Raw genomic sequence first — 22,853 nt, 5'->3', positions numbered from 1 at the left:
TTCCTTGAGTTAACCCCAAAACAAAGCTGCAGGATTGAGGCCTGGAAATGGTCCAAACCAGCAATTATTTTTGAAGTAAGATTCTGACATCAAAGTTTGTCTTCCTGCAGAACAGTCATGCCCAAGTGGCTCAATAACAGCCACAGGACTCCATGGGAATAGGAGTGGGACTAAAGGTTTTCATGCCCCATTTATACATTACAGCAGCCATTTGCAGGAGAAAATGCAAGCACAAGGGATTAAGGAAAAGAAGCAGATGGTTGGCACCCTGGGCAGGACTGCCCCTCAATTCTGCAATGCCAGTCTCAAGGTTCTTCTGGAGGCTTTGAGAGAGAGGGAGAGATGGTCCTCTTTTTGGAGGGTGGAAGAAGCAAGTCACCTTCCTGAACAAAGCTGATATGGCTGCAGGTGGCTGAGACTGTCAGCGCACAAATGTGGTCTGCAGAAGCTGGGTTCATTGCCAGAAAAGGTTCAATATGACCATCTTTGCTCTGGCATAACATGCCTTTGGATATTCAACCTCCAGCAGATACATCAGTTAAGCAGCCTGAGGGCGCATGCTGTTCCTGAAAATGGGAGGAGTGTGTGCCAAGGGTACTTACTGACCCTGCAGCAAGGTTCAGAGCCATTGCAACACTGAAAACTTTTCAGCACTGATACATGCAACTTCCTAAGTATATAGGCCACTGGCATTGGTCACAGAGGCCAGCAGTGCCTTATCTCTTTCTCTGTTGTCCTTGCAGGAGAAAAGCCAGAGAAAGGGTTCTGACAGGAGAAGGAGGGGTGCCCTGTCTCTACATTGTGACATTCATGAAGTGGGGAGCCACGGAGGTGGCAAGGGTTGCCTCACAGGAGCAAGTCGGGGAAGGCAAGGTGGACGTACTTGGTGCAGAGGGTGAAAAGATAATTACAATCTGTAGGTGAAGGAGGTGGAGTGCCCTTCTTTCTGTCTGACAGAAAGCCAAAGACTCAGCTGCGCTGGGAAGCCTCAACTCTGCAGCGGTTTCTGATGTTAAAGGCTAGTTCGCATGATCTCTTCTCATGCCTCCCACAGGTTGTGACTTGGAGGGGGAATGCCAGAGTCCTGCAATGGCATTGGGGCACTCCCAGGACACAGGGGCAGCAGAGCAAACACAGTCACATCTTACAAGCAAACTCTCCACCAACACAGATACATTCATATCAGTGAGTGATTAGATAGGGTGGTACTGGGTGAACAGTACATCATGAGTGAGCAAAAGGAAGTGAGAGGAGTAGAGATTGCCATGGGCAGCCCACTCAAGAGGATGGAGGGCAGACACAACCATACTCAGCTGGACACAGATTCAGGGCCTTGAGAATCACAAGAAAGGAGGCTCTATCTAGACCAGCTGGAACAGATGTGCTCCCACATGTCAGAGTTCCCCAAGACAGTGTGGGTAACGGCTGAGAAAAGTTCATTCTCCTTATGTGCACCACCATGGCTCATGGCTTTGAGCATGAGCTCCACCATTGAGACAGTGGCCAATCTCATGGACACCCATGTGTCGGCGCACTCCAAGTGCTTGCAGAAGCAGTACACTGACATGCACAGAATGCATGCCACATTCTGTACCATGGACCGGTCAGTGGTGATAATGGCACAGAGATGTTTGAAGTGGATGCCAGTTGTGTCCCAAATGGTGCTCCTTTATAGCCAGCATGCCAGCCAGGGGCTGAGGCACACCGAGGAGGATGTGGGTGCCACCCTCATGGGGCATCATCATTGGCCTCCTTGGTCCACTGACTGAGGAACCACCTACGCAGCAAGCCCAGTGACAGAGGCTGCCCCTCTACTGACACCGATGCAATGACCTCTGGTGGTGCCTCTCAATTCACAATTTTTTAAAAATTATTCATTCATGGGATGTGGGCTTCGCTGGCTGGGTCGGCATTTATTGCCCATCCCAAATTGCCCTTGAGAAGGGGTGGTGAGCTGCCTTCTTGAACCGCCGCAGTCCATGTGGTGTAGGTACATCCACAGTGCTGTTAGGGAGGGAGTTCCAGGATATTGACCTAGCGACAGTGAAGGAACGGCGATATGTTTCCAAGTCAGGATGGTGAGTGACTTGGTGAGGATGGTGAGTGACAATGAGGACAATGACCATGTGCATCCCACCGCAAGCATAAACAAGCAAGCAGGCTGCCTCCACGTCATCCACGGCCACAAAGGGAGCACTAAAAAGAAGTAGCCGAGAGCAAAGGCCACTGCCTTGGGTGCAGCACTGAGTGGGTTGCTGGAATTTGCCTCATCTGTAAAAGTGCACTTTTTGAACAGACTATAAATATTCACACATGACGCCAGACATGTGAGCTTCCATTCTTTAATGGCAAGACTGGAAAAGTGGAAAGCAAGCGTCATTCAAGGTGGACACTAAAACCTCGGGACAGATCTGCATCACTCATGGCAACAAGAGTGAATCTATTCCAGACTGTGTCTTCAATGGAGGTGCTCTCACAGGAAGCTCAAAGTGAGTTCCAGATCATCCATGAGATTGGTCACTGTCTCAATGGTGGAGCTCATGCTCAAAGCCATGGTTTACAAGGGCTCCGCTGAACATGCCGGGATCAGGTATCTCTGTCATTAACGGTGAGACTCGAGTCCTGCACCAAGGCTGGTCAACTCCCTGTGTAGCTCAGGGCACCTGTGCACTGCATCCTCCCCCTCGCTTCTTCCTTTTACTCCAATAAGCTGTTTCTTTCCAGAGATTCATAATGTGTGACACCCTGGAAGAAGTGTACTGCAGGACAATACCCAACCGGTCCAGGTAGCAGAATCACATGTTGAGAAGCCCGATGGCCTGCTCTATGGCAGCCCTTGTGAGTGGCTATCTTCGGTTGTAGGATCTTTGTGCCTCGATCTCAGGGTCATGTTAAGGGCAATCCTTTAGTAGACATCTCTTCAAGGGATAACCCTTGTCCCCTAAAGTACAGCCACAAAGTTTAGGAGTAGAATAAAGAGTTGTGGCATCCTGGATTGCTGTGTGGGATGGAGTTATGGCAGCTGCCAGGAAAGTGAGCGCACACAAGCAGGAAGTGCTTGTGCGGTCATGGGCCAGTTGAACGTTGAGTTAATGGAAGCCTTTCCTGTCGATGAGTCTCATTGGCTAGTCAGTCAGTGGCTTGATGGTCATATGGGTGCAATTAATGACATCCTGCATCTGGGGGATCCAGCGATGGCAGTGAAACCCAATGCCCTTTGTGCCCGCGAGGCCCCATCTGTCATGAAATAAATGTACTGTCCAGCTTTCACAAACAGGACTTCAGTAACATACAAGGTGTAGCTGATCCTTGGAAGGAACCACAGGTGAAGAAGTTGAAGGCTACAATGATATTGACAATTGCTTGCAGGGCATGGCAAGAAGTGCTGCAAGGTCTTCCACCAGGAGGGCACAAATCTGTGACCATCTGCCTGGTGCAGTCTCCCTTGGCACTGATACTCTGACATGTCCACAGAGCTGAGGCTTATGGCCTACGTTACCTTCCTGCTCCTCATCACTCACCTCTGCCCTCTTCATACCTGGGGCTCTGCCTCTGCTGCTGAGGAAGTTGATCATCATCACCACTAGACCCAATATTTGAGAATTCTGGTCCCATTACCGCTATTTCCTTCCTTGTGCTCAGCTGGACAACCAATAATGTCTGAAAGCCTTACACCCTCCTTATTCCCTGCAAAGCCCTTGTTCTGCCCGATTGCATACAAATCGCTCTGCCCACAACCTCTATACACCTGATGGCACCCGAGTGCCCCTCTCAGCCATACTCCCTTTTATGGGCTCACCTAATGTCATGGTATGGCAACGGCTGGCACGTCAGTGAGCGGTCATGTCCTTGCACCCGGTATGTCCCTGACCTGTATGCCCCCAGCGAAGTCCCAAACAAGCCCCCAATGAGCTAACAATGTGCTCCTTAATAGGATTCACTGGCCTCATCCCAAATCAAATGGATTGCCAGGCCCTGTCTTTCCCCATCCTGAGGAAAATCAGAGGCAGCAGAAAAGGTAATAGATAACTGGTACATTGGCTGGAGCCACTATTTTTAGCTCCATTCCCACAACCATCAGGACCTAAATATTCTGCCCTTTATTTATCACACTTGATTGGAAAAAGGCAGAGCAAAACCTTCTGGCATATTTATCATCCGTATTGGTAAAGTGAATGTAAGGATATTTCTTGGTAAAATTAAGATATAAAAATGGAGGGTTTTGTTCCCATCCGATTGATCAGTATTACTGAATCATAGTCAGTATTAGTAGCTGTAATAGAAAGCCTGCAGTATTTTTTTCTAGAGAGAGCAAGCTGTCTTTCTCAGCATTTGTGGAGAAGTAGCCCTGCTTCACTTAGCTTCTCTTTATTCTTTAAGAAACCTGACAAATGGGTACAGCTGCCCTTACAAGTGCTGCATATTAGAAAAAGGAGTAAAACACTGAGTTAGCTTGGGATGCTACACCAACCATTCAGGTGGTACTAAAAGTGTCATTTAATTATTAGTAGTCTGAGATCAAGGAAGTTGAAAGTGAAATCAGCTCAGATATCACCACTCATGCTGCAAGATGTGTTCAGTTAAAACACATTCAAGTGAAAATGACAGCTCTGCCACATAAGGGTACATCAATTCAACACTCCAGAAGCTAAAGCCTCCAATTCAGGGGAGAAAGGTTAAAACAACCATACCGGTTGCAGATTATGTAAACTTGAGCATGGTTTATTACAAATGTAGACTTCAGCTTGTGGATAGACAGGTTGGTTGAAACTGTTAATTTGTCACCCTGAGGAAGTACGCTTAAAGAAATCTTATTAATTTATTACTTCAGACCCAGTGCTCATGTTGCTGCTAATTATTGACCAGCAACCATTAGTGCTGACTTACAGTGCTACACTGAACTGCAACATGTTTTAAGTAACACCGTCCATTAATGATTCGTTGTTTAGCTTGCAAGTAACTCTGGTTACACTTGGGTATGTCTATTTATGTATCCAGCCTTAATTTTAACCTGTGATTTGTGACCAATAAACAGTATTTAGCATATGATTTGTGATCTGGTTTCTTCCTTAGTGATTTGACAAGAAACAGTTCATACTCTCACTGCTAAGTGAGTGAAAACTAATCGAAAGGTAATAAATTAAATTTACTTCAATCCAAAGACAAAGCAAAAAACTGAATTCTGGAAATCTGACATAAAAAACAGAAAATGCTGGTTATAGTTAGCAGGTTTGACAGCAGCTGGAGAGAAACCAGTCACAAACCCAAAACAATGGACTCAATTTTGTTGCAGGCTTCGGGACCCCGATTTAGGTTCCAATGTCAGGGGGTCCTGAGCCTGTACTTGCTGGAGCAAGGTCGGCAGAGCAATATTCCCAGAGGCAGCTCTCTTATGTCTGCTTTTGTGTTCATCATCCAATTAATAACAGTGGGCAGGCTCTCAATGCTGCCAGCAGATCTGCAGTGTCAATTCGGAGGGGTTGAGGGTGCCTCAACATGGGAGGCGCCTTCACCAGCCTACATAGCAGTAAGCAACTAGAAAGGATCCAAGCCAGCAGGTACAAATGGATGGAAGGGAAGCACCTGCAATGGGTCAGTTCCTGATTGTGGCATAAAAGCTCACAGTCTGCTCTTTGCAGCATGGAGCCTCAGGCTCTGATAGCCCCCAGCCTGCCACAGGGAAGCCTCCTTCATTGAGCTGGTGGACTCTGCACATGTGACAGGTCGGGGCGGGGGGGGGGCGCACTCTGAGCCAGCAAGGCCACAAAATCGTCCCTAATTGGGCCCTTAACTATGGTAATTGGATCCCACCTCGGCAGGAATGTGTCAGGAGCCGTTCTGACCCCTATTTTCTCACCTCCAAGCCCATCACCACCAGAGAGCTGGGAAAAGTTACCTCGTTAACTTTTGTTTCTCTCTTCACAAGTATTTCCAGCATTTTCTGCTTTTATTTTACTTCAATCTAACTGGTCAGTGTTTCATTCATCATTCATTCTAGTGTAGAGTTACACTAGGAGGTGAAAGCCCAGACAGTCTCTTAGTAAGATTTCCTCTGGTTTTTTTCTTTATATATTCATGTGGGCATCACTGGCTAGGCCCTTGTTCAGAGAGTCACATGTAAGACCAGGTAAGAACAACAGATTTCCTTTTCTAAAGGAAGATTAGTGAACCAGATGGGTTTTTACAACAAACATGGTCATCAGGCTAAAAACAAAAAGCTAAAAGCTACTGCGGATGCTGGAAATCCAAAACAAAATAAAAACAGAATTACCTGGAAAAACTCAGCAAGTCTGGCAGCATCGGTGGAGAAGAAATCAGTCAACGTTTCGAGCCCTCATGGCCCTTCAGCAGAACTGAAGCATAGTTTCAACAAGGGAGAAATATAAATTGGTTTAAGGTGGGTGGGGGGGAAGAGACACATTGAGGGTGTGGTGTGAGCAGATAATCAAAAGATGTCAGAGACAAAAGGGTCAAAGAGGTGTTGAAGGTGGTGGTCTTTGTCTGAGAAAAGTGCTAATTAAGAATGCAAGACAGGATATTCAAAGTACAGCTCTAGTGGGGGTGGGGTGGAAAGACTAAAGGTTTTAGTTTTAGATTTAAAAATAATGGAAATAGGTGGGGAAAGAAGAATCTATATAAATTATTGAAAAAAAAGGCGGGTGGGGGGGGGAAAAGAAACGGGGTGGGGATGGGGGGAGGGGGAGTTTAAGATCTAAAGTTGTTGAATTCAATATTCAGCCCAGAAGGCTGTAAAGTGCCTAGTCGGAAGATGAGGTGCTGTTCCTCCAGTTTGCGTTGGGCTTCACTGGAACAATGCAGCAAGCCAAGGACAGACATGTGGGCAAGAGAACAGGGTGGAGTGTTAAAATGGCAAGCGACAGGGAGGTTTGGGTCTTTCTTGCGGACAGACCGCAGGTGTTCCGCAAAACGGTCGCCCAGTTTGCGTTTGGTCTCTCCAATGTAGAGGAGACCGCATTGGGAGCAACGAATGCAGTAGACTAAGTTAGGGGAAATGCAAGTGAAATGCTGCTTCACTTGAAAGGAGTGTTTGGGCCCTTGGACGGTGAGGAGAGAGGAAGTGAAGGGGCAGGTGTTGCATCTTCTGCGTGGGCATGGGGAGGTGCCATAAGTGGGGGTTGAAGAGTAGGGTGTGATGGAGGAGTGGACCAGGGTGTCCCGGAGGGAACGATCCCTACGGAATGCCGTCAAGGGGGGTGAAGGGAAGATGTGTTTGGTGGTGGCATCATGCTGGAGTTGGCGGAAATGGCGGAGGATGATCCTTTGAATGCGGAGGCTGGTGGGGTGATAAGTGAGGACAAGGGGGACCCTATCATGTTTCTGGGAAGGAGGAGAAGGCGTGAGGGAGGATGCGCGGGATATGGGCCGGACACGGTTGAGGGCCCTGTCAACGACCGTGGATGGAAAACCTCGGTTAAGGAAGAAAGAGGACATGTCAGAGGAGCTGTTTTTGAAGGTAGCGTCATCAGAACAGATGTCCTTGTTCCAGTCCTACTCCGGCCCCCTCCCACAACTCTTTCTCCGGTACATCGATGATTACTTCGGTGCTGCTTCATGCTCTCGTCGGGACCTGGAAAAATTTATTAATTTTGCTTCCAATCTCCACCCCTCCATCATCTTCACATGGTCCATCTCTGACACTTCTCTTCCCTTCCTTGACCTCTCTGTCTCAATTTCTGATGATAGACTGTCCACCAATATCCATTACAAGCCTACCGACTCCCACAGCTACCTCGACTACAGCTCCTCACACCCCGCTTCCTGTAAAGACTCCATCCCATTCTCTCAGTTCCTTCGCCTCCGTCGCATCTGTTCTGATGACGCTACCTTCAAAAACAGCTCCTCTGACATGTCCTCTTTCTTCCTTAACCGAGGTTTTCCATCCACGGTCGTTGACAGGGCCCTCAACCGTGTCCGGCCCATATCCCGCGCATCCTCCCTCACGCCTTCTCCTCCTTCCCAGAAACATGATAGGGTCCCCCTTGTCCTCACTTATCACCCCACCAGCCTCCGCATTCAAAGGATCATCCTCCGCCATTTCCGCCAACTCCAGCATGATGCCACCACCAAACACATCTTCCCTTCACCCCCCTTGACGGCATTCCGTAGGGATCGTTCCCTCCGGGACACCCTGGTCCACTCCTCCATCACACCCTACTCTTCAACCCCCACTTATGGCACCTCCCCATGCCCACGCAGAAGATGCAACACCTGCCCCTTCACTTCCTCTCTCCTCACCGTCCAAGGGCCCAAACACTCCTTTCAAGTGAAGCAGCATTTCACTTGCATTTCCCCTAACTTAGTCTACTGCATTCGTTGCTCCCAATGCGGTCTCCTCTACATTGGAGAGACCAAACGCAAACTGGGCGACCGTTTTGCGGAACACCTGCGGTCTGTCCGCAAGAAAGACCCAAACCTCCCTGTCGCTTGCCATTTTAACACTCCACCCTGTTCTCTTGCCCACATGTCTGTCCTTGGCTTGCTGCATTGTTCCAGTGAAGCCCAACGCAAACTGGAGGAACAGCACCTCATCTTCCGACTAGGCACTTTACAGCCTTCTGGGCTGAATATTGAATTCAACAACTTTAGATCTTAAACTCCCCCTCCCCCCATCCCCACCCCGTTTCTTTTCCCCCCCCCACCCGCCTTTTTTTTCAATAATTTATATAGATTCTTCTTTCCCCACCTATTTCCATTATTTTTAAATCTAAAACTAAAACCTTTAGTCTTTCCACCCCACCCCCACTAGAGCTGTACTTTGAATATCCTGTCTTGCATTCTTAATTAGCACTTTTCTCAGACAAAGACCACCACCTTCAACACCTCTTTGACCCTTTTGTCTCTGACATCTTTTGATTATCTGCTCACACCACACCCTCAATGTGTCTCTTCCCCCCCACCCACCTTAAACCAATTTATATTTCTCCCTTGTTGAAACTATGCTTCAGTTCTGCTGAAGGGCCATGAGGGCTCGAAACGTTGACTGATTTCTTCTCCACCGATGCTGCCAGACTTGCTGAGTTTTTCCATGGTCATCAGGCTTTTAATTCCAGATTTTTAAAATCAAATTTCACCATCTGCCGTGGTGGGATTCGAACCCCGGTCCCCAGAGCATTACCCTGGGTCCCTGGAATACAAGTGACAATTCCACTATGCCAACACCTCCCCTCTGGTTCCTCAGCATAAATTTGTCAAGGTGCCAAAATCCAGCTTTATTACAACAAGAACTTATTTATATAAGACCATAAGACATAGGAGCAGAAATTAGGCCATTCGGCCCATTGAGTCTGCTCCGCCATTCAATCATGGCTGATAAGTTTCTCAACCCCATTCTCCCACCTTCTCCCCGTAACCTTTGATCCCCTTACCAATCAAGAACCTATCTATCTCGGTCTTAAACAATATAGCTCCCGACCACCCCAACCCCCCCATCCATGGCCTTATTCATTGAGTATATCAATCTATAGCAACATTAGTAGCTCCTGAAATCTTACATTAGCCAGTTTTCCAACACAGCATTTTTCAGTTTGAACTTCACTAGCAATAGATGGAAATTAAGGCTAACCTCCGGTAAGAGCCAATGGAAACTTGTGGAAACTTACTGGATTGATGGTTTTTGGGTTTAGCCGGTCACTAGGCCTTGGATATGGTTTAACAGTGACAGCCGTAAGATTATTTGTTGCTGACTCCGATTTCTTCTTTCTCTGTGCTTCAATTTTAGACTTCTCACGAGATGATGACAACGACATTCTTTTTACATAACTTTCAACTGCATGAAGAAGAAAAAATTACCTATTTATTCTAAAAAAAGCAATCTCCTCCTATTACTTGGTGCCCTTTGTACCTGTGGCAGGCAATTGGAAGGCCTTCCATTACTTAGGCAATGCTGAGCCAAAAGTGATATGATAAACTTTTCCAAGTGACCTTTAAGGTAACTTTGCCATTTCCTCTGATTTTAAGAAGTATTTTATAACAGAACAGCAATAATGAATTATCCTGTGAAAGATCATTTCAAATGGTTGGGGAGTCGGTGACAAGCAGTCATCAATTTAAAATTGTTCTAAGAGTGGGAGGACAAAGAACAGGGAAAATTATTCACATGCTGGGAGCATCAGATCCTGCGAATGGTTGTGACATCAAGAAAGTGTGTCATACCTGTATCATTTTTGCAGGATGTGCAAGTGGAACACTGACTTCACCTATGTTCATCAACTTGTGAAGCCATTTACCCTCTTTCTGCACTAATGTGGTAGTTTATGAGGTGGTAGAACTTTGCATTCATTGCTTCTGTAACTTCCCTCCATTAAGTCTGGACCTCTTGATTATGGCCTCAGTCTCCCCAGGTTCCTTCACTTCTGAACCATATTTCAGCTTGAAAGACATCCACCAAAGCATCAGTACATCTGGGAGCCCTCCCTGCTGCTTACCAGCACCCACGGACACACATTCCTGCCTCATTGTTGCAAAGTTCTGCTGCTCCCTGTTGCAAAATGCATGTTCCTTTAATCAGCTGTAGTACTTTAAACATTACTAAATTCCTGTTTCCAATGGTGGTAAACCAATAGGGAATACTGCTACATTAGGTGTTACTGCTACAAATCTATCCCAAATACAGAATCAGGCCCTTCTAAGGAAACTTGAACAGGTTAGCGGCAACGTGATGTGAGAAAGGAAAAATCCTGTGCTGCCTGCCACTAACCTGCCAATCTGAGTAAAGTCCATTCCTACTTAAAAATGCTGCTCAAATTACTGCTGTATGTACCTTACATCATTGTTATTATCATCACAAACTTCAGGAGCAGCACTGTCTCCACCTTACTTGCCTCTATTCTGTAGAGGCAGCAGCACTGAAATGATAAAGTAAATGTGACCGGGGCACTGCTGGGCATAGGGAGACTGCAAATTCAGCTTTTGCCCACAGATCACTGACCCAACGGATCTTCACAGACATGCAGAAAGGTCCAGCAGCTAGAAAACAAAATGCAAATCACAACTTGAAGTAATTAGATACACATTTGTCTGTCTTTTACTGACAATGCCATGGAATCAGTCCTGTAACATAAATGATGCAAACTGCAGAAGCTTTAGCACATATAACAGAACGACTTCCACTCCAATAATGCATGGTTTCATTTATTGCCCTGAAAAAAGTGAGGTTGGGGCACTGCAAAACATACTAAGAGTCAACCATGTCATGTGGGGCTGAAGTCACATGCAGGCCTGACCAGATAGAGGTGGCTGGTTCTGTTTGCAGCTTTCAAGCTCATTTGATTCTGGTGTAAGCCCACAAATTAGCACACTTATTTACTTCAGTTTTACAATGTACAATTTACAATCCATTGGTTGCCAGTCCAGCAACATGACCATTAAATAGGAACATAGAATACAGGCTGGCGTTTCAGCCTTTTCCATCAGTAAATGAAATTGGTAGTTTATGAGGTGGTAGAACTTTGCACTCACTGCTTCTGTGACCTCCCTCCATTAAGTCTGAATCAGGGCTGATCAGTATCTTAACTCCATTCAACTGCCTTGGCTTATTATATTTTAAACCCTATACTAGTAAAAATCTATCAATCTCACATTTAAAATTAATTGAGCTTCCATCTACTGCTTATTGTTGAAGAGTTTATATAGTGCTTTTCACGACCACCACAGGTCTCAAAATGCTTTACAGCCAATAAGATACTTCTTGATGTGTTGTCACTTTTGTAATGTAGGAAACACAGCAGCTAATTTGCACACAGCAAACTCGCACAAACAGTGATGTGATGATAACCAGATAACTCGTGCTTTTGAGATGTTGAAGATAAATGTTGGACAGGGCATCAAGATCAACTTCTGAGCCCTGCTTCGATATAGTGCGGTGGCATCTTGTACATCCACTCGAGCAGGCAGACGAGACCTCGGTTTACTGTTTCGTCTGAACAGTGTAATGCTCCCTCAGTACTGTACTGGAATGTCAGCCTTGATTTTTGTGCTCAATTCCTGGAGTGGGACTTGAACCCAGAACCTTGTGACTCAGAGGCGAGAGTACTACTAAATGAACCATGGCTGACAGCAAGTCCTTCTTCTCTCCTGAATGGCCTGGTTCCAATTTTGAGGCTATATCCCCTTGTCCTAGACTCCCCACGAGCAGGAAAGTTTTATTCTATCTACCCTATTAATTACCTTCAATACCCAAGGGAACACTAGCCTAGTTTATGCAATCTTTCCTCATAATCTAACCTTTAGAGCCCTAATAGCATTCTGGTGAATCTGCACTGCACTCCCTCCAATGCCAGTATCTTTTTTCAAAGGTTTGATGTCCAGAGCCAAACACAGTATGTCAGATGTGGTTTAACCAGGGATTTGTAACTTCCTCCCCTTTATATTCTAGTCCTCTAATTCTAAAGGTTAACATTCAATTCACCATTTTTTGTAGTTAACTGCTACCTTTTAGTGATCTGCATATATGAACACCTAAATCTCTTTGATATTCCATCAAAACTATTTAGTTATTTCAAACATTCACCAGCGTCAGAAGTCAGAGTTATTGAGAAAACTACTGTACATGTCTCCCCACTTCCCAATATGGTGTGTTGTTTTAGATCAGGATGGCTTTATTGAATAGAACCATCCACAAACAGAGGCCATTCAGCCTGTCATGTCCATGCTGGCTCTCTCCCACCTTTTCCCCATAGCCCTGCAAACCGTTCTCTTCAGATCATTATCCAATTCTCTTTTGATGGCCTTGATTGAATCTACCACACTCTCAGTCACTTCATTCCAGTTTCTAACCACTTGCTACTTTAAAAAGTTTTTCCTCACATCACTGTTACTTCTTGTGTCACCACTTTAAATCATCTTCTGGTTCTGGATCCTTCTACCAATGGGAATAGTTTCTTCCCATCTATTTTGTCCAGACCCTCATGATTTTGAACACTTCTATCCTATCAAATCTCCTTGTAATCTTCTTTAGTCTTTAGAAGTAGATAGATAAATATCTCAGAGTGGACAGAAAGTGTGTGCCTCCACTTGGTGCGGTGGGGGGGGGAGCAAAACTCGAGCCCATCAATACAATGAACAAGAAATCAAATAGGGAATACATAAGCATCTTCTTTACCTGGGGAGTGAGAAGAATGTGAAACCACAGGGAGTATTTGCAATATACAGATGCATTTAAGGCTAGATAAGCACAGGAGGGAGAATGGAATAGAGGATTATGCTCATAGAGTGAGATGAGGAAAGATAGGAGGAGGGTCATGTGGAAATGCCAACATGGGCTAGTTGGGCTGAATGTTTGTTTCTGTGTTGCACATTCTATATAATTCCAGTAGTTGCAGCCACTGGTAAAAATGAAATTTGTTTTTCATAAGCAGCCTTCTCAGCACAAATAAATTAGCAAATCACCTCATTTCTATAAACAATTCCAGACAATCATGCTGAACACATTTGCTATCTAAGTTGGAGTTGCAAGTGCAGAATAATAGAACATTGACCAAATTCTCAAATCATCCGGTAAAATATAAAACACAGGAGCTTGTTCAAAGTTGACATGAAAGAATTAATTAAAAGTGAATATTCTGGTCAACTCATCAAATTTGAAATCCCTCAAATTTCTGGTGACCTGAATTATAACAAAGATATGTTCAAGATTGAGATTCATAGGTTTCTATATAATAAAAACATCAAGGGATTTGGGGATAGTGCAGGAACATGGTGTTGGAAATAGAGGATCAGTCATGATCGCACTGAATGGTGGAGTAGGCTTGAAGGGCCGAATGGCCTTTTCCTTCTGTTCTTTTCTTTCTTATGTAGCTACTTGAGTAAGGAAAGGAAATTGAAATATTTACAACCAGCACAAGATCTCTAGGGAAATTAGGTGGACACTGTTATTAGATCTTTCCATAAAGGAAAAACCTGCCACAAAGGCCAGGTATTGAATAAAAAGGCTAACTCTTTGATATGTAACCATCTTTGGAAAGCAATAAAAAGCATAATTACTGAAGAGATGAGAATATGTGCACAATTGTTCCTTAAATCTGTGCCAAATAATTCCTTCATGATTTCAAAACGCACAATTCTTTAAAAGACAAGATGGAAAATAAAAACACAACATAATATGTTTTCTATAGATGCATTGATATAGTGCCAGGGTTTCTTATTCATTGTTTGTCCTTCTTCAGGTTTGATGCCATCAAATGGATAAACAATGCACTGATCCTTAAAAAAAACCCACATGGATTTATATAGTGCCTTCAACATAGAAAAAATTCCCAAGGCGCTTCAAAGGAATATATTTAAGATGCATATTATTATTGGCAGCAGGTGACTAAAAGCTTGGTCAAAGACCTACATTTTAACAAAGGTCCTAAAGTCTGGAGAGACAGTAGAGAAGGGGAGGTTTAGGGCCAAGACAACTGAAGGCAAGGCTGCTTGGCATTGGGGTGATGGGAATGGCAGATGCACAATAGTCCAGAGTTGGAGGAATGGAGGGCTAAAGGAGGTTACAGTGTTAATAAGGCAAGGCCATAGAGACATTTGAACATGAGGGCGGGAATTATCAAATTGTTGTATTAGTGGACCAAGAGCCAATGTAGATCATAAGCACAGGTGTCACAGGTGAGCGGGACTTGGTGCAAATGATAAGGGGAGCCTTACTCAGCTGGCCAAAAGAGAAGAGGCATTGGAGGAGGATGGTGCAGTCAATCATGTCAAAGTTGCAGAGAGGTTGAGAAGGGTGAAGTGTAGTGCACCACAGTCAGTCACACTGGATGTAATTTGTGACTTTTAGGGTCATTTCAGTTCTATGCTGGGCAGGGGCAAAAACCTGATTGTAGAAATTCAAATATGGAATCACAGGAAAATGGGCAGGGATTCGGGAACGCGAAGAGAGATTAGAGGTAGGGCAGTAAATGGCAAAGAAAAAAGGGTCAAGGGTGGGTTATCTGAGGGAGTGATAACAGCAGATTTGAAAGAGTGGAGGAAATATCTGAGGCAAGGGAACAGTATATATCATCAGCTAGAGAGGGGGAGAGGAAATTAGGTGGTCAGTGGGAATTGGTTCAATAAAAAAGAAACAGAAGATGGGACTCATACACTTAGCTCAGAGAGAGCATGAGGGAAGATAGAAGAGAAACTAGAGAAAGTTGCAGGGTTGGAGCAGAGCGGAACTGGCTTGGCGGGTAAATGATGAGAGCTAAATAGGTGGTCTCAATCTTAAAGACAAGGGAACTCATGTGCTCTGTGCACAGTTTGGGCAGAGGAAGTGAGTTCAAGGAGACAGTCAGTAGTAGAGAAAAGAAGCTGGATTGCCATTGCATTTCAGGTTGATCTTGGAATACTGAGCAGTTTTGGAAGAGGAGAGCAGGGCATGATGCATCCAGCCAGATCTGCCGACTAACGGCTGAAACATTTGTGGGTCAAGTGTGTTCGAGTCTGCATCCCTTGGACTTAATGAAGCAAGAATGGGATTCATACAAGGAGGGGGAAAGACCAGGGTGGGAGACAGTAAGTCCTAAATACCCTCCAGCAGCGAAACTGCAGCATACTTAATCAAAAATCCACATTTAACAGCTTAGTTTTTAAATACATGAAAATATTGTCAAAAGACAAGTTTCTTTGACAATCTTTTCAATGATTGAGACATACTTCACAGAGCAAGGGTTCTGGAGCAGTTAAAACCAAACACCAAAATGGGAGAGGGAGGAGTGAAGGGGGATAGAATAGGATCCTGTACAGAAATTAGTCAATTCGAAATTTCTCAATCAACAACTTTTGTTGTAAATCCCTCTCTCTCAATCTTCCCTCTACTGAACCTTGTTTCTGTTACTGAAACACTCTCTCCATTCCCCACTCACTCACTCCCCTCCCATTTTCCCTGTCTCGCCTCTTACCTTCTCTCTCTCGCTCTCCACCGTTGTCAACATCACCGCTATTTAACCTTCTCTCTCGCTCTAATTTACCTTCTCCCTCTTACCTTCTCTCTCTATTTTTACCTTCTCTCTCTCCGCCGTTGCCAGGCAGCCTTTCTCTCTACGGAAGCCGCCAGTTTCTGTCGGAAACGCGAAGTCGGAAATCGCCAGTTCGTCTCCGGGAGTTTCTGGCGGCTTCGTGTTTGCAGCTTTTTGGCTTCACTTAAACACCCGCATATAATTTCTCTGGGCTTAAGAGTGTTTTGTAAATATCTTCTTTGAAAGTTTGACTCCACCAACAACTTAAAGGTAGCATTATAATATATTCCAAAGTACTATACAGAAGGTCCTGTTCTTCAGTTCGAGGATGACCACTGCTTAGGGTTACGGGTTTCTGCTTTATAAGAACATAAGAATTAGGATCAGGTGTAGACCATTTGGCCTCTCAAGCCTGCTGCCCCATTCAACAAGATCATGGCTGATCTTCAAGTGTTTTGATTTCCACATTGCCATCTAACCCTGATAACCTTTGGTTCCCTTGCCTAACAATCTATCTAGCTCTGCTTTAAAAATATTCAGTGACCCCCCACTTCTGAGACAGAGTTCCAAAGTTGCACAACCCTCTTCATGTGACTGAACAGGCCAATTCTTGACCTGCAGTTCTTTGGGCACATGGGGCAGGACATCCCATGAGTAAGTGGGATCCAGAGTGCAGGATTTGCTTCCTTTTCTGTCCTTCACTGTCACCTCTCTGCATCATCCTAAATGAGGCAATTGGAGTTGCTGCTCATAAGGAGGCAGCAAAGAGTTCCTTGAGGAGTCCTTTGGAGGATGGGAACACCGGGAAGCTGTAGACTTATCCAAGAGAGAGAGTCAAGCCTGGGACAGCAGCAAGGTCGACAATTGCTGGAGGGTTGGAACAGAGATTTGGGAGAGCCATGTCCCTGAGAGGGGAGAAGTGAAAAGAGGCATGATGATACGAGAGAAGTACCTCGGAGGGGTAAAGAGAAAAGTGAAAAAAAAACTGGAATAAGTAAAATATCAATGTACTTCAAATGAGATGGTAGACTTTTCATTATTGGAGTATGTCCTGGTTGTAAGTGACTTCATCGTCTTCTGTAGGTCCTCTCATGACTGAAGGGTCTGATGAGATATCATTATGGGCATCCACAGAACTATCCCACTCCCCTATCATTTAAAATCTTTCTCCACTGCCCACTGAAGCATGATAAAAATTCTGTCACTGAGATCATGTTGTTGTTGGTGCTTGGGGGAACTTTAGCTGTGCCATTGCTGGCCTCCCTCTAGGCATGATGGATGTTGTGAGTTTGATGCAGATGGTCCTCGACAGAAATTTCATGGCTTGTCTCTACATAGGGCTGGTTGGCTGCATTGTGTTCCAAAGAAAGGTGGTCTTCAATGAAGAAGTTTATAAGGTTTTTTTTACGTTGCCTTTCTATTATTTGCACTGACCACCATAATGTCATTTGCCCTGAAACTGTTCTCCATAGAAGATCTCCTTGGGGATACTGAAGTCATGTAGTCATCCATATGGTAGACATAGCCTGCCCATCAAGCTGAATTTACTGGAGTGTGCTCTCCATTCTGTTGAGCCCAGCAAGATGAAGGACCTCATTGTTTGAGATTTTGTCCTGCCATAGAATTCTCAGGTGTCTTTGGTGGAAGCTTTCCAGAGGTTTATTGTAGCACCTATAGCAAACCCAGGATTCTGTGCCAGACAGCAGGGTGGTAAGGACAATGGCCTGGTAGAGTTTGATTTTAGTCTTCAGCTTAATGCCATGCTACTTCCAGACATGATCACAGAGTCAGCCATAGGCAGAACCAGCTTTCTGGATGCGTGCACTGATTATTTTCATCACTAGTGGCATCTCTGGAGAGCACATTGCCAAGGAATGAGAATTTTTCTACAACCTTGAGACTCGTGCTATCAACAGTTGTATCTGGTGCTTCATATTTTGTGCCTGGCATTGACTGAAACAGAACCTCAATCTTGGAATCATTGATTTGGAGATCAAAGTTTTTGACGGTGTTCAAGAATTTGTTTGCCAGAATCTGGATGTCTTCTTTGTTGTGGGCAGCTAGGGCACAGTCATCTGCACACAGAAGCTCTCTTGAATAGTGCCTCTGTGACTTTCTTGGAGGAATGCAGTCTGAAGAGATTGAAGAACTTCTCTGAATGGAACCTAATGTTGATGCCTATAGGCATGTTTCTGATGGATTCCTTAAGCATTTCAGCAAAGAAGAGATTGAAGAGTTGTCCGTGAGGCGCAGATGGTGGTACATTGCAGCCATTAGGTGATTTCATTTTTACTTTTGTGTCCACTTTGGCAGTTCACAGTCTATTGGAGACACTTGTTGGGGCTTGTCCCCAGAGGGAGAGATGACCTGCTTGTGTTTGCAGGAGTGACCGAGGAGCCTGTCCTGTTTCTTTCTGCTTGCTGTCTGTCTCTGCTAAAACACATGTGCCTCCAACAAGAGGGAAATCCTGCTTTTCTCCGGCAGTCACAGAATCACACAGTGCAGAAGAGGCCCTTCGGCCCATCGAGTCTGCACCGGCACGTGAGAAACACCTGACCTACATACCTAACTAACCCCATTTATCAGCACTTGCCCCATAGCCTTGAATGTTATGATGTGCCAAGTGCTCATCCAGGTACTTTTTAGAGGATGTGAGGCAGCCCGCCTCCACTACCCTCCCAGGCAGCGCATTCCAAACCATCACCACCCTCTGGGTAAAAAAGTTTTTCCTCACATCCCCCCTAAACCTCCTGCCCCTCACCTTGAACTTGTGTTCCCTCATGACGGACCCTTCAACTAAGGGGAACAGCTGCTCCCTACCCACACTGTCCATGCCCCTCATAATCTTGTACACCGCGATCAGGTTGCCCCTCTGTCTTCTCTGTTCCAACGAAAACAACCCAAGTTTATCCAACTTCTCTTCATAACTTAAATGTTTCATCCCAGGCAACATCCTGGTGAATCTCCTCTGCACCCCCTCCAGTGCAATCACATCCTTCCTATAATGTGGCAACCAGAACTGCACACAGCACTCCAGCTGTGGCCTCACCAAGGTTCTATACAACTCCAGCATGACCTCCCTACTTTTGTAATCTAGAAGACTGATGTTTCTTCTTGCTTCTCTCTGTCTTAAACACACTTGTTTTCAGCAAGAGAGAGAGATAGAGAGACTCAGAGAGACTTGTCCTTCTTGCTTCTTCATCATTTTTCTTCTGCTCTGCCACTGCCAAACACTGGCCTTCAGAGCCAGTTTTAAACTAAGTTCTCTGTGTATTCACAGTAGGGAAATTAGGCCTGTTTTGCATCTAAAGTCCATTTTGCTTTCAACTCAGAAACTTTTCAACACATTCTGCGATATAAATCAACAGGGGATGGTTTTTGGGTGTCCAGTGGAGTGTAGCTGGCTGGGAGGGCAGTTTCCATTGTCTTCACTGAGCACAGGGGATTAAAGTCCTGCCTTCAGCATTTTTCATGCCTTCCTTTCAAACGTCTTTGCTTGAAGTGGGCCTTGACACCACCACCCACCACCCCCCACCCCAGCCTTGCAGGTGCGAAGTTCCATGCTATCCTAGGAAAGCCTGCTAATACAATCATGTAGGAATTTTACAGAAAGGGTCCCTTTACAGTATCAGCCATCTTTTGAACAGTGCCTTTTCTTGTATATCTTCAAAAAACACAGGTCCTCTTTAAACAGGTCAATATGCCCATAGTTAGTTGTAGGTTGTGGATTGTCCTCACTCCGACCTCGTGTCAGCTGTTGTGACAGAAGCCACGGCACACCACTGATTATCGCAAAGATATCTGACATTTCACCAAAGTCACAAACGCGTTCAATCATGCCATCATGCAGTAGGCGCAAGATTTTGATTGACTTGTTCGGATGCCCTAACTTGGAGATCAAGTGCAACAGACCAGGTCGAGTTGCACTGTCGAAATCTTTAATTCGGTCTATGAACAGCATATATAGGTTCTGATGTTGCTTTCTGCACTTTTCTTGTAGTTGACTTGCTAAACACCAAATCAACTGTCCCACAGTTAGCTCTAAAGCCACACTGTGATTCCGGAAGGGCAACATCTACAAAGCTGTCTAGTTGACGGTTTAATAGAACCCTTGTAAAGCTCTTTCCTGCGATTGTGAGAAGACTTATTCCTCGGTAGATGCCGCGTATGTTTTTGGATCCTTACCACTTCTGGATGCTGATTATGTTGGCTTCCTTGAAGTTCTCTGGAACGTTTTCCTGATCCCAGATACACTTGAAGATGGCTGTAAGTTTGTTAATAAGCTCTGAACTACTACAATTCCAAATCTCTGCTGGAATGCCATCTAGGCCAGCATTTTTGCTTGGTTTGGTTGATTTGATTGCTTTTGGAAGAGGTGATAAAGGCAAAAGCTCAATTTGATGCAGAGAATCTGTTGAGATGTGGGAGTTTCTATCGAGCAACATGGCGAAGTGCTCGCAGCACCTTGCCATTATAGCTTCCTTATCAGTGATTAGCTCATTTCCATTATGTTAGGATAAGAGCAAAGTTTGTAGTGGGTGGGCCATAAACAGTCTTCAGCACATTGTAAAAAATGGACCATGCCTCTTCATCAGCTTTTACATTCCGCCAGTCATTCTGCATTTCTCATAAAGCACACTCGAGCTGGTGTTTAATATTTTTATAGGCTTGATGCTTGTCTGTTGACTGTGGAGCTGCTAAACGACCTGTATGTGCAAACTTTTTCTATTTCAGGACAGCGGAGATGTTTTCATGATTCTCAACAAACCAGTTTTGGTGCTTGCACTTGCATTCTCTCAGGACATCTACTGAAGTCTTCACGATCTGATCACAAAGCTATTTCCATTCACCTTCTGCATCGCTTGGGGGAGAAAGGTCAAACTGCAGACTGGTGTCAAGTTGTGTAGCAAGGTCTAAGGTAGAGTTCTTGTGGTGTTTGACATCTAGCTTTGGCCATGCCTGGCTCTTTGATTTATGATGTTTTGGCTGGATCTCTAGATGCAGCTCGCTGTGGATCAGTGGTGGTCTCCCCAGCAGTCAACTCCTCACATGGCAAGAGTTATCTTCACGTCAGCCTTTTCCTTCTATCTGACAAGCACATAGTCAAGGCAATGCTAGTCCCTGGATCATGGGTGTTGCCAAGTTGTCTTGTATTTTCCTTTTGAGGCTAAACATGTTATTGGTTAAGACAATGTCATGCTTGGCACACAATAAAAGTAGGAGACATCCATTTGAGTTTTCCTTTCCAAATCCATGTTGACTGAGGATGCCTGCCCATGTGATGTGGTCATGTCCAATTCTGGCATTGAAATCACCCACATAGAAAATTGTGGCATCTTTAGGGATTGATGGTTTAGATCATCATATAGCCGTTAGTCATTGGATGGAATTTTCCATGCGCGCTGGTGTCAGGCGTGAGCAGACAATATGGTGAGAAGGCCAGAAATCGGTTTCACGACATCGTGAATCCAGTTTGCGATCGTCCGCTTCACAACAGCATATATAAGGCATGCACTTGGCAGGCTGCACTTTGAGGGGAACTCGGAGGTGAGGGCACAGTAACATTGAGCAGCACTTGCCCGGGTCGCCTGTTGGACTTCAAGGTTGAGGCATGTTGGGGGGTGGCAGGGGCAAGGGCTGTCCTGTGGTTAAGTTGACTTGGGGGTGGGTGCAAGGGCTGCCCTGGGGTTGAGGCAACTTGGGGGTGGGGGTATGGGCTGCCCTGTGGTTGTGTTGACTTGGGGGTGGGGGCAAGGGCTGCCCTGTGGTTGTGGTGACTTGGGGGTGGGGGCAATGGCTGCCCTGCAGTTGAAAGTAGTGCACAAGTATGTGCAGGGTGTGGGGGAGGGAAGCGGCCATGCATTAGGGAAACATTGTATAAAGTGAGCACTCCTCAGCAGCTGAGACAATTCAGATGCAGCCACATTGATATGCGTGGCCTCTAACTTTTCTGCCCACTCAAGCAACACAGAGGCATGAAAGTGCCATCAAGTGCTCCAGTGCTTTTGATCCCTTGGGCACAGACTGCAGTCCAATGGGCGAGGCTGCCACCAATCAGTCGGGTGGAGAGGCGGGAGGTGGTTGAGGTTTTGGGCAACCATGAAGCGCACTAAACTCTGGCCATCCAAATGGTGGCCAGCACTCTCCGGCTTGTGTTAAGGGGCCTTCAGCCTTATCAAGAGAGTAGCTTAGTATACCTAATCTAAGCCACGCATCTCTCTCTTTCATCCTGCAGGAGGAGCACAACAGGAGCATGGAACCTGGTGAATTAGCTGTATGCCTCGTGGCATACAGATGGTGGAGACAATGGCAAAGCGAGCAATGGAGGTGCCTGGCTGTGCAAAGAGAGGAGCAGCACCCTTAGGAAGAAGGGGCAGCTGCGGCTCCCGCATACGCCGCTGAAGGGCTACAGCAATCCATCATTGGTCGGCGCCTAGCTAGACCCAGGGTCTATAGACGCCGCCTTTCATTCCTGCAGATGCCCGAGAACCAGTGTCTCCAAAGACTGCGCATGTCTAGGGAACTGGTCAGTCACACCTGCGAGCTACTGCAAGATTTAGCACCAGTTGCTGTGAAAGTGCCCGCGACGCTCAATTTTTACGCCAGTGGCTCCTTTCAGGGCTCCACAGGCGACAGGTGGCATATCACAAGCCTCCACACACATCCATGAGGTCACGGATGCCATCTTCCGAGGGCACATAACTTTGTGCATTTCGCCCGGGACCAAGAGAGCCAGGATGCAAGAGTGATTGGATTTGCCCAGATCTCAGGTTTCCCACAGGTGCAGGGTGCGATCAACTACACCCACGTGGTGCTCACATTTCCGTGGCAACAAGTGGTCAACTATGTCAACCACACAAGGGTTTCTATTTGCATACTGTGCAGCTGATGTGTGACGACTAC

General features: G+C 45.6%; 1 protein-coding gene across 9 annotated transcripts in view; it reads right to left on the bottom strand.

The window, feature by feature from the left end:
- The window catches only part of LOC144682832 (PACRG-like protein), an 81,908-nt gene extending 65,820 nt beyond the window's left edge, over positions 1-16,088 (bottom strand). For 2 of the 9 annotated variants that reach the window (XM_078545606.1, XM_078545650.1), the window contains exons 1-3: positions 15,894-15,973; positions 10,781-10,986; positions 9,621-9,787 (exon numbers count right to left, since the gene is read on the bottom strand). In XM_078545606.1, coding sequence (XP_078401732.1) covers positions 9,621-9,767 — 147 coding nt within the window. In that variant the 5' untranslated portion in view covers positions 9,768-9,787; positions 10,781-10,986; positions 15,894-15,973. Of the gene's footprint in view, positions 1-9,620; positions 9,820-10,173; positions 10,708-10,746; positions 10,987-15,893 lie in introns of those variants that run through there. The other 7 variants (XM_078545658.1, XM_078545624.1, XM_078545640.1 and 4 more) reach the window with 7 other exon arrangements.
- Positions 16,089-22,853: the final 6,765 nt, after the last annotated feature.

The sequence above is a fragment of the Cetorhinus maximus genome, chromosome 1, assembly GCF_964194155.1.
Source record: "Cetorhinus maximus chromosome 1, sCetMax3.hap1.1, whole genome shotgun sequence".
In the NCBI taxonomy this organism is placed as follows: Eukaryota; Metazoa; Chordata; class Chondrichthyes; order Lamniformes; family Cetorhinidae; genus Cetorhinus; species Cetorhinus maximus.
This window is presented reverse-complemented; position numbering and strand designations above follow the sequence as displayed.